The sequence below is a fragment of the Myotis nattereri genome (genome assembly GCF_964212035.1).
Source record: "Myotis nattereri genome assembly, chromosome: 4".
Taxonomy (NCBI): domain Eukaryota; kingdom Metazoa; phylum Chordata; class Mammalia; order Chiroptera; family Vespertilionidae; genus Myotis; species Myotis nattereri.
The window spans coordinates 80,589,788-80,602,288 of NC_138079.1; the positions used below are offsets into that span (position 1 = coordinate 80,589,788).

Consider the following 12,501-nt stretch of genomic DNA (forward strand, 5'->3'; position numbering starts at 1 on the left):
CCAGACAGGGCTGTTTACACAAAAGAGAGCCCTCAGAGGCAACTCAAGAGTCTGGACACGTGGGAGAGTCAGCCATGCATCATCCGCCACGACACTCTAAAAGGGAAGAGGAAAAGACTGGAGGGAGTCCTCTGCCAGGTTCATGTCTTAGACAGTCAAAATCCAGACAATCACATGGCACGCTCCGTGCTCTGTGGCCACTGGGATGTGGCCAAGAGGAGGGAGAGGCATTCTTCCTCAGCTACCGTGCACATGTGTAGACAGACGATGCTGGCAGACAGAAGTCCACAGGATCCGTAGCTTCTTTGATAAATCTGTGGTGACCCATTTCCCCAAAGGAAAAAGAAGAAATGTAAAATGTTTTCCCCCAAGCTGAGCACTGGGGGAGGTAATCTCAAACATTGGGCATTTTTGGGCATGTCTGGCACTGCCAGGGGTCAGGCTGGCATAACATCCAAAGAGAGAGGGACACAGGTGGAAGGCAGCAAAATCAGGGGAGGCCCCTAGGTCAAGGCTGTGGTGGTTGCTCAATCTTTCCTGAGCCCTTTCACACGTACACATACACAGCAGCAGCACGCACACACATGCCTCAGGGAGTCGGACTTCCAAAGCCAGAAAGTAGGTGGGGCTGAGCCATGAGTTAATCTACTTCCTGCCCATTTCTGGTATAAAGGCAGGCAGCTGCCTCCCTAACAGCACAGCTGTGTTTGGCTGCAGGGCTAAGGGCACTGTCAAGAGAGACACACCACTCTCCAGCAGCAACAGAATCACCACCATCTGCAGCAGCAGCTGGACAAACCACCATTCACAAGGCACTTTGAGAACTTCAGGTAAGAGGAAATCAAACTCTCTCCATCTTTTCCCTTGGGTTAAGGTAGAGAATGTCCCTGTACAGAATTTCCCCATCCAAGATCCCCACTTTGCCTCTTCCATCCCCTCCCCAAGACCTGCAGCCTAAGGTGCCTCCATAGCAGTGATTGCAGAATCTGAACCCATCATGGTTTCTTTATTATTATTATTATTATTATTATTATTATTATTAACCATTTTTAAAATTGTTCTTAGAGGAAGAAAGGGAGAGAGAGAAGCATCCGATGTGAGAGAAACATCGATGTGAGAAAGAAACATCGATTAGTTGCCTCTCACAATCACCCAGACCAGAAATTGAACCCGCAACCTGCGTATGTGCCCTGACGGGAAATTGAATCCACCACCTTTTGGGTTACAGGATAACTGAGCCTCACTGGCCAGGGCCCCATCATGGTTTCTTAGTGAATCTTGCCCTTGTGTTCATTTAGCACCTGTCAGCAACAAACATGGGAAGCATGGCCCATGGCTGGGAGGTCATCTCCCCTCCCCATTCACCATTCTTCTTGAACTATGCTCTCATCAGATCCTTTCCCACTTGCCCTAGGATGAAAGTGTCTCCAGTCTTTGCCTGCCTAGCTCTGGGCCTGGCCTTCATCCTTGGTGAAGGATCTGCCTCGGACCATCGCCAGCTTGAGGCGGCCCAAATGGTCACAGATTTTGGAGTGAAGGTGTTTCAGCAGGTGGCCCAGGCCTCCCAGGACCGCAATGTGATTTTCTCACCTTATGGGGTGGCCTCAGTCCTGGCCATGCTGCAGCTAACAACCACAGGAGAAACCAGGCAGCAGATCCAAGCGGCAATGCAATTCGATATTGAAGGTGAGAGATGGGCAAAGTAGGAGGCAGGCACTCATGCAGCCTTCCCAGAACTAGGGTGTAACCAACCAAAAGCAGAGGAAAGGCTGACTCCAGCTTAGCTGAGCCAACACCTGTACTGCATGTCATAGGGACCACCATACCCTGTGTCACTTGACCCTTGACCAGTCGCAAGGTGTACAGGCCAGTGGATTTGGTGTAAAACAACCTTGTATGACCACTTATTAGCTGCATAATCTTAACCCCTAGCATAATCTTAACTCATCTCACTCATTAACCCCTCTGGGGCAAATTAAGGGAAGAAAGAGATAGAGAAACAAGGCTCAGTTTGCTCATGAACAAAATGGGGATAATAAAAGTACCTGGCACAGACGGCTGCTGTAAGGATTAAACAGAATTGTCTATATGAAATGCTTTGCATAGCTATTATTATTATTATTATGAGAAAAAATGTACGGTTCATAACTTAAAAACAGAAAAATATTCTAACCCAAACAAAGGATTAAGACCTGATATTTTTGAAAAAAGAAGGAGATGCAAAAGAGATTAAGATTTGGAATGAAATCTCCCTCTAGAGCAGCGGCTCTCAACCTGTGGGTCTAGACCCCTTTGAGGGTCGAAAGACACTTTCACAGGGGTCACCTAACACCATCGGAAAACACATATATAATTACATATTGTTTTTGTGATTAATCACTATGCTTTAATTATGTTCAATTTGTAGCAATGAAATTGGGGGTCACCACAACATGAGGAACTGTATTAAAGGGTCACGGCATTAGGAAGGTTGAGAACCACTGCTCTAGAGAAACCTAGGGGAGCAGAAGAGCCCATTCATGAGGGAGGGTTGGCCCAGCTGGGACCCCTTGGTTGAACATGAGCCTGATGTGTCCTTTCCTTCCTCTGGCACAGAGAAGGGCATGGCCCCTGCCCTTCGTCAACTGTACAAGGAACTCATGGGGCCATGGAACAAGGATGAGATCAGCATCGCCGATGCCATCTTCGTCCAGCGGGATCTGAAGCTGGTTCAAGGTTTCATGCCTCACTTCTTCAGGCTGTTCCGCACCACAGTCAAGCAGGTGGACTTTTCAGAGATTGAGAGAGCCAGGTTCATCATCAATGACTGGGTGAAGAGACACACAAAAGGTGAGCAGGCAAGGAAAGGAAGCGGGGCCCAAGGGCCTGCCAAGAAAGGGGTTACGGGAACAAATCCCAAATATACCAACCTCTCCCTTTCAGCATTCTTTTCTTTGTAGGCAGAAGGTCAAGTGATTTAAGAATCAGTGTCATAGTTTTCATAATTAGGTCTTCTCATGAACCAACTCAAAAGGCAGCTCTAAAAAGTGCTGTACAACATCATTAGCATGGTACTAACCATGATAAGGAGCACACACACCCCTTCAAGACTACATGTAGCTTAGGGAGCAAAATAAGGGAAGACTTAAGTTTCCAGGTCTGATCCTAGACAGGATCCCAGGCTCAAGAAAGTGTGGTGAGCTGGGAGGCTTTCTGAGATCCTCAGGCAGATGAAACAGGTTGAAAACGGCTAGATTGGTTTATCTAAACCCCCAGACTACCTTCTGACTGGATCACTTCAATAGACACACATCCATTTGAAGCCTGTGAGTTGAAGAGAACTTACCTAAGAGGATTAAGAAAAGATCTAGCTCCTGATCACCTGGTTTTCCCATAGGCATGATTAGTGACTTACTTGGTGAAGGGGCCGTGGACAGTCTGACACGCCTGGTACTAGTGAATGCCCTGTACTTCAATGGCCACTGGAAGACACCCTTCCCAGAGTTGGGCACCCACCACCGCCTCTTCCACAAGTCCGATGGCAGCACTGTCTCGGTGCCCATGATGACTCAGACCAGCAAGTTCAACTACAGTAAGTGCAAGACTCCCTTCCCCAAACCCTGTACCTACTAGACCCCATCCCTGGCTGTTCCCCTCTAAGGGAGGAGAAACCCTAGAATATACCTCAGCTTTAAGAAACACTTCCCAAATAGGAGACACTAGGATAATTGGAGCAGCTGAAAATAGCTTTATCTTATCCAAGATGAAGCTGAAACCCAGCAGTTCCCTCAGGCCCATGTTTGGCCACTTGACCCCATCTCACATCCTCATATGGCCCACAAATCCTGCTGTGAGAAGGGCGATGTGGAAGTTGAGATTCAGGAGAAGAGGACTGGAATGAATTAGTGGCTGGATATGGGGAAGCAGACAGTCAGAAAGAGACAGAGAAACCAGAAGAAATGGAATTGGCAGGAAATAAAGGAAATGAAAATGAAAACATTGAATAGGGGAGCTGTGGGTGTGGGGGCCTCAAAAGCCAGAACGGAAAGCTAGCTTCCAAAAGAATGGAGAGAGGACAGGAGAACTAGTTGAAAATCTAGTGCTGGGTTAAAATCAACAAGAGCTGGAATCATTTTCAATGCGCCATCTTGGTGTCTTCACAGCTGAGTTTTCCACCCCTGATGGCCATTACTACGACATCTTGGAGTTGCCCTACCATGGGGACACTCTCAGCATGTTCATTGCTGCTCCCTATGAAAAAGAGGTGCCTCTCTCAGCCCTCACCAACATTCTGGATGCCCAGCTCATCAGCCAGTGGAAAGGAAATATGACCCGTCTGCCCCGCCTCCTGATTCTGCCCAAGTAAGCCACCCATTGCTCCAGCCACATTTGCCATTTCCTTAATCCCCTCATCTCCCGCCTCTCCTCTCTCCTGAAAACACAGCCCCGGGTTGAGTTTCCCAAATGTGATGTTTGCAGGGCAGGGACATGTGTGGGAGGCTGATGGGAAACTGCCTGGGTTTGATTAAGATTCCTCTCATCATCCCTCCTCCCATTTCTGCTAGAGGGCAAGGAGGGGTTTTCTAGACTATGCCCCTGCATATGACTCCCTCAGAATATCCAACAAAAGCCAGCCAAAGGAAGAGCCATAGAAATACTAGAGGTGGGAGGCTAAATCTGCCTTCACCTTTTTATGAATGCCCCTCACTCCCACCCCATCTTCTCAAGTCAACATCCAAAAATGGGAACAAAAGGAATCACTTGTGCAGATGGAGCAGCTGGAATTATAGTGTCTAACAGATCTTTTAAATCCTTCTGCAGAAGCAGAGGGTGGAGAAGGCTGGGGCTGGGTAATTCCAGAATTGTAGGAAAGCCTCCCACCAAGCTTACCCCAAATTCCCATATACTTTCATTTGAGGCCCTAGGAAAGAGGAGAATTTAGTTGGTTAGTTCTCTCTCTCTCTCTCTCTCTCTCTCTCTCTCTCTCTCTCTCTCTCTCTCTCTCCCTCCCTCCCTCCCTCCTTCCCTCCCTCCCTTCCTCCTTCCTACCCAAGAATGGAAGTAATTAGTGGTGCCCTGATGGGGAGCAGAGAACAGCCCAAAGCCTCGCTGCTTGAGTCTTCTTCTGGTTAGCTCTCAGAAACACAATCTACAGACCAGAATTTTCCCTAAGACAAAATAAACTACTGTCTTACTTGAGAAAAGTAATTAGTCATAAGAATGTTCATTAATATTAGACCTCTAGCAAGCAGAGACCTTGAAATCACAAGCCTCCCTCTTCTACTTTCACATCAGTCCCAATCCTATCAGGCTGCCAGGGTGATACCTGGTAGGGACGGGGAGAGGTGGCCGGAGGTAGCCTGAGCTTGAGCTGTTTTCTGCTCCTGTCTATAGGTTCTCCCTGGAGAGTGAAGTTGACCTCAGGAGGCCCTTGGAGAACTTGGGGATGACCAACATCTTTAGTCCAAGCCAAGCGGACTTCTCAACTTTTTCAGGTAAGAGATTTTCCTTTCATTTCTTATCCGGGTGGGCTGTGCAGTCCCTTAGAGGATAAAGGAGCTGTTCCGGGAAAACCACGGCTGACCTACTCTTGTATCCACTCCTGTTTCAGATCAAGAGCCTCTTTACGTATCGCAGGCACTGCAAAAAGTGAAGATCAAGGTGAATGAAAGAGGCACGGAGGCATCCTCCTCTACAGGTGAGTCAGGCTCAGGTGAGGCCTGGCAAGTCTTGGCCCAAGGCTGACAGGAGGGGTCCCTATGGCACCTACACCTGGGATGAACTCCCTCTGCCCTGCTTCACCAGGCCTCACAGAGCAGCACTTCCTGTGCGGGGAGTATTGCCCTTTCTTCCTTGGTGTTTCTCAGCCAGGAAAAATGGGCCTGCTTTCCCTGGAACCCCATTCCCTTACTCCAGTGGCTCCTGAGGTCCTCTGAATGTGAAAGACCTCCCAAAGGAAAGTCTGGGTTGTTCTCATGGTGGCTACTCACCTTAAGGAACTTGATTCTCAACATGCCCTAAAAGGGTTTAGATAAATGTCTGTCTGAAGGGGAGCAGCTGATGGATCTCCACCAAGCTCCTGGAAGAAACCAGGCCTCAGGAGATTTCCCTACACTTTTAAGGTTCAGGTCCAGGAACCAGTGCCTACTTCCCTCTGTTCTAAGACATTGTCCCTTCTCTTCCAGCCATTACCGTCTCAGCCCGAATGGCCCCTGAGGAGATCATCATGGACAGACCCTTCCTCTTTGTGGTGCGGCACAACCCCACAGGTGAGCCCGAGGCCACAATGCTCCACCATGTCAGCACTGGTCCAGACAAGTGTAGACACCCTCTTACCCCAGGACTCTAGGCAAGGAATCCATAACTCTGTTCCTCTTCCCTCCTCAATGGCAGTGCTCTCTCATAGATGGAGCGCTGTACCAGGACCCCAGTCTGAGCTTAGTCACTAAAGCAGCTGTGACTCCAGACATCTCATTCATCTTAGTTCACCCATCACTACAAGCTTGGTGAGCTCTGCCATTCCTTCCAGTTCTCATTTCCCACGATTCTTCTGTCCTCAGGAACGGTCCTTTTCATGGGCCAAGTGATGGAACCCTGACCATGAAAAAAGAAGTTCTCAACTCAGACAGAACTGGAGATGTATCAGAGAAGAAGAAACTGCGAAGAAAAGAACTTTTAATTAGCCTTTCTGGAGAAGAGAAGACATTCGCTTTTTTTTTTTTTAAATGGTAACTCTGCCTTTTAGACCTCAGCCTCTCCAAGGGAGAAAAGGGGACCTTTCGATAAAACTCCCCCCGTGGAGGCCCTGGCGGGGACCGCTGAAGCACTGCGCCCCGAAGGTCTCCAAATCCGACTGTAAAACTCTCAGAGCCACGCGTGCAGCTGCTTCTGCCCATCGCTCTGCCTTTTTGGGTCTTCAGATCTGGGTCCCATTGAGGCCCTGGCAGATGGCACCGCAAGGCTTACAGGAGAAACTGTTCCAGTCACGTTGCCCTAACTCTTGCACTGTCTGCCACTGCTGAGGAGGCTGGCGTCGGGCCAGGGAAGACCAATGGAAGAAACACCTTTCATTGCACGATCCATCTCTCTCCAGCACAGAGGTGCTGTGACCAGCTGTAGGGTCTCACCCTGGCCTGGCTGTCTCCCTCCCCAGAAACAGTGAGCATCTATTATTTCGGAGTGTAGGTGACTTGTTTACTTATAGAAGCAGGTTTCTGCTTCCCACAAACTTTATTTTGCAGGAATAGAGGAAGAAAGTGTGCTCTAATCTCCTAGTGGGGAGGGTAGGATGACAGAGGTGTGCTTGAATATTTATCACTTTTTTGTGTGCTTGTTAGAGAGAAAGAGGACTATTTAACAAAAAGCATATTATTTAAACTTGCTTGGTGTTCCTTTGTGATCTGTGTGATTGCATCTCAGGAGGCTGGTCACCTAGCTGCCATACCCCTCTGGGCGGCAAGCGTGAGGGGCCCACACTGCCACCTTGTGGCTGCCTGAACCCCGTCGCTCTTCTCTCCTTTCCTTTCCACTTGATGGATTAGGACTCCTGCCAAGACTACCCAACTTCCCACTTTAGGGACCCAAAGGATGTGGTGGGTGAGAGAGACTAGAGTGAGGACAGAGAGATTTTAAAATTTTCCAATGCACTTAGGAGCAGGAGTGCAAAGGGATGCACGACCTAGCAGGACAGAACTTTCCCCAATTATAGGGTGACTCACAGCTGCATCGGTGACTCACTTCAGTGTGTCATTTCCGGCTGCTGTGTGTGAGCGGTGGACACGTGAGAAAGGGAGAGAGAAAACGAGGGGGGATGAAAGAGAGACAGTGAATTCAGGCTCAACTACCCTAGTTAGGTAATTTTCCTGAAAACCAGCTAGCTAAGGGGTATGGCATGAAGACCAATTTGTTGAAGAACTGCACACAGATATCAAATGAACGCATCCCAATAGCAGCCTAGTCATCCCGATGTGTCCTTCAGCAAGAAGTCTTGGTCCCTTGTTGTTTTTTTCTTTTTTCATTATGCACTGGATGGTGACAGCCACAACTATACTCACAAGGAGACCCAAATGTAGGGTCCAATGTTTTTGAAATTGTGTTGGATTATATGCTTTTTCACTTACGATATATAAAAAGTAAAAATGTTTTTTAAAACAATAAAATAAATAAATAAGAATAATATTCCAAAAACAGTCCCCGCCTTTATTTTCCACATCTCACACAGTACAAAATCAAAATCCTGTCAGTTCACAGCCATTTCAGGTGAAAGGGATCTTTAGGAAACATACACGCATGGACCAGGCACGTCGACTTGCCACAGCAAGTGCACAGGACTGGCCTCAGGGGCTCAACAAGAAGGCTCCAGGGACATACTGTGTGGGCATGATTCTCCCCTGGGCACCATCCTCAAAAAGGGAAAGAGTGTTCCTCCAAACACCTACCACTCAGACAGGCCCGCACACACCCACTGTCCCCCCAGGTTTCCATCTCTAGTCACACCATTTCTTTCTACCACCAAATTCTGCTATCCCCTGCACCTACCCCCCTCCCCATTTATCAAAATCCAGACTAAGTCCATTTGCTCCAACCAGCATTTCCATGGATTCAGTCAACATCCTCACACTCCCCTTGGCATTTACTGATTTTTTCCTTTTCCTGGAGTGTAACCGTGCTTTTATTCATGTATGCTCAGGTGTGCATACTACCCCCACCCCCATTTACATATCAGGTTCCTTGAAAACCAAAGCTCTTTTGTTATATACATTCTTCATATCGTCCTTAAAATGATATCCTAAAAAGTATTTTATTCTAGTATCTTGAAGACTCTTCCCAGAAGATATTAGTTTCTTTTTTATTGTTGAAAGTATTACATATGTCCCCTCCCCCGACACACACTGGTCCCCTCTAGCCTCCCGCCCCCCCCTCCCCCCAGGCCTTCACCATTCTATTGTATGCATCCATAGGTGATGCATATATGCATACAAGGGCTTTGATTGGTTACCTCCCACCCAACGGCCCTCCCCGCCTTCCCTCTGAGATTCCACATTGTGTTCCATGCTTCCATGTCTCGTGATCCACTCCGTTCATCAGTTTATTTTGTTAATTATATTCCACATGAGTGAGATCACCCAAAGACATTAGTTTCTGATCATATATTCAAAAATAATTTTTTAACTGAAAAAATACCAAGAACTATCTGTCAAAATTGTGCACCATCCAGCTCCAGGCCCCTCAAGACAAGATTGATAGAACCAGCCCCTGGAATCCTAGATCATATCATAATAGGAAGGAATTATCATCTGGAAGGGTACTGGTAAAAACACTGTCTGGTAGTTAAGAGGTAAGGATTTCCCCACCACTGGAAATGTTCTAAGAAAGCCAGGATGACCACTTAGTAAGGATGCTTCAGCAGTCAGGGTATAAGATGAGGTGACTTTTTTTAAGTGATAAGGAACACATGCTTGCTCTAGTGGTTTGGCTCAGTGGATAGAGCCTGCGAACTGAACGGTCCTTGGTTTGATTCCGGTCAAGAGCACATGCCCGGGATACGGGGTTGATCCTCAGTAGGGGGTGTGCAGGAGGCAGCCGATCAATGATTCTTTCATCATTGATGTTTCTATCTCTCCCTCTTCCTTCCTCTCTGAAATCAATAAAAATATATTTTTTAAAAAAGAACACATGCTTATTGTAAGACATTCAAACAGCCCAACAGATTAAAAGTGGGAATTTAGTAAGCCCCAGTCTCTTGAGTGCTCTTTCAGAACTTTGGTAAGCATTTATAAGAATATTTAAAATATTTGTTACTTTCTCACAAATAAGATCATACCATCCTATATAATAAAAGGGTAATATGCAAATAGATTGAACGGCAGAACAACCGAACAATCAATCAAAGCGTAATATGCTAATGATATCTAAGGCTGCTCAACTGCTCGCTATGACATGTACTGACCACCAGGGGGCAGACAGTCACTGGTTGACCAGTTGCTATAACGTGCACTGACCACCAGGGAGCAGATGCTCCGACCAGTAGGTTAGCTTACTGCTGGGGTCTGGCCAATCGGGACTGAGCAGGATGGGCCGGACACACCCTGGAGCCCTCCCGTGGTTCCTCCCCATCCCAATTATGCACCAGTGGGGTCCCTCAGCTTGGCCTGCAGGCTCTCGCAATCTTGGACCCCTCGGGGGATGTGGGAGAGCCGGTTTCAGCCTGATCCCACAGGCCACTCCCCTTGGGAGGCACCAGATGCAAGGCTCATGGCTGGTGAGTGCTACTGCAGCAGTGTGAGCCACTCCCAATCGATCGGGACTGATTGGGCACAAGCCCTCGGCAGGCACAATGGGGCCAGAATGAGTGGGAGTGGCGGGTAGGAGCTGCAGGCAGCGTTGGACTGCGGGTTTTGGCCTGATCCCTGCAGGCCACCCAGAGGAATCCCCCCCCCCCCCCGCACCCGTGCACGATTTCATGCACTGGGCCTCTAGTGTCATGGGTAGGGTCCCAAGGCCTGGCCAGTGATCAGGGCCGATCTGTGGGGCAACTGGTGGGGCAATAGGAGGAAGGGGGGGCCGCTGGCACCTGCCTTGGCTGGCCTGGGGCCTGCGGGTTGGGGGCAGCTCCTGTGTTGAACATCTGCCCTCTGGTGGTCAGTGCACATCATAGCCACTTGTCGTTCCACCGTTTGGTCAATTTGCATATTAGGCTTTTATTATATAGGATTTATTATATAGAATATATATAAAGCAAGTGTTCTGCAGCTTGTTTTATTTACCTAATGATACATCCCTCACATATATAATGTACTATAATTCCTTAACTACTGCAGATCAACATTTGGGTTGTTTCCTGGCTTTTTAACATTGTCATTGTTGCTACCAGCAATGCTGAGATGAACAGCCTTGCACATTTATCCCTATACACAAGTGTTTGTATATCCATAGAATCACTTCCTAGTGATGGGACTAGGTATCTTTTAAGAACCCCCAATCCCACAATTCTGTGATTCTGGTAAAACAAGCATGTTCAAGTGGTATAAAACAATCAACAGTGATCATTTGTAGAATCCTGACTTTTCTCGAGCCTAAATAAGCCTTCACAACTTTCCTAAATAAGCCCACTGCCATAAATAAAGACAAATTTTAGACCTTGAACTAAAAGAACCTTCACATTATCATTCTCTCTAAAATTGTTAGACTTCCTTGGAGCAAATTTTTATCAAGATGCCAATCCAGAAAGGGTATTCACGCATTCACTCACTCCCCAATCATTCAACAGTACAAAAGATCATCTCACTGCCCTTTCCATTCCTGTTTTTCTCTCAAGGTTCATCAAGGGCATTCTTGGGTGCCTCATCATGATACACTAAGACAGTGATTTTCAACTGGTGTTCCACAAGAATTTTTAAAAGATGCAATATCTATTTAGTCAGGGGCAATGACCTCTTTTCCGACTATCAAATAAAAAAATGACAGCAGCCAACACAACAATGGTCACCCAGTGTGAAAGAATCAAAATTTTTTGATCAGATCAGCAAAAAAGATATCTTTTGGTGTGCCACAGAATTTTCGTAATTGGTTTACATGTGCCATGAGATGAAAAAGATTGAAAATCACTGCAGTAAAATATTCAGAGAAGATGTGCTTATTTGCCCTAACCGGTTTGGCTCAGTGGATAGAGCGTCGGCCTGCAGACTGAGGGGTCCCAGGTTCGATTCTGGTCAAGGGCATGTACCTTGATTGCAGTCACATCCCTAGTAGGGAGTGTGCAGGAGGCAGCTGATCGATGTTTCTCTCTCATTGATGTTTCTAACTCTCTATCCTTCTCCCTTCCTCTCTGTAAAAAATCAACAAAATATATTTTAAAAAAATAAAAAGAAGATATGCTTATTTGACACCTCCTCCTAATGGATTCCTCTCTTCAGGTTCGATTTCTTCAAGTTTTCTCTTTGCCGCCGAAACCAGTTTGGCTCAGTGGATAGAGCGTCAGCCTGCGGACTGAAAGGTCCCGGGTTCGATTCCGGTCAAGGGCATGTACCTGGGTTGCGGGCACATCCCCAGTGGGAGATGTGCAGGAGGCAGCTGATGAATGTTTCTAACTCTCTCTCTCTCTCTCCCTTCCTCTCTGCAAAAAATCAATAAAATATATTTAAAAAAAAAAAGTTTTCTCTTTGCCAAAAGCTGATAGAGTCAGAAGGGACCCAAAGCCCATTCAAACCTAGAAGGAAGGTTTCCCTCTCTTCTTAGAAAACCACTGGTGGCTGGCCAGTGTGGGTCAGTGCTTGAGCATGGACCTACGAACCAGAAGGTTATGGTTCAATTCCCAGTCAGGGCTAATGGGTTTGATCCCAGGAGGGAATGTTCAGGAGGCAGCCAATCAATGATTCTCTGGTTTGTGGGCTTGATCCCAGGAGGGAATGTTCAGGAGGCAGCCAATCAATGATTCTCTCTCATCACTGATGTTTCTGTCTCCGTCTCCCTCGTCCTTTGAAATCAATAAAAATTTAAAAAAGAAAGAAGAAAACCAGTGGG

General features: G+C 47.2%; 1 protein-coding gene across 1 annotated transcript; it reads left to right on the forward strand.

Annotated features, from left to right (window-relative positions):
• The first annotated feature begins 697 nt into the window (after nt 1-697).
• On the forward strand, nt 698-8,126 carry SERPINE1 (serpin family E member 1). The gene is made up of 9 exons (XM_081090476.1): nt 698-830; nt 1,415-1,686; nt 2,596-2,829; nt 3,377-3,571; nt 4,143-4,341; nt 5,374-5,474; nt 5,591-5,677; nt 6,165-6,248; nt 6,540-8,126. Exons 2-9 carry the CDS (start codon nt 1,416-1,418, stop codon nt 6,575-6,577), a joined length of 1,209 nt encoding a protein of 402 aa, XP_080946602.1. The 5' UTR covers nt 698-830; nt 1,415; the 3' UTR covers nt 6,578-8,126.
• The last annotated feature ends 4,375 nt before the right edge of the window (nt 8,127-12,501 follow it).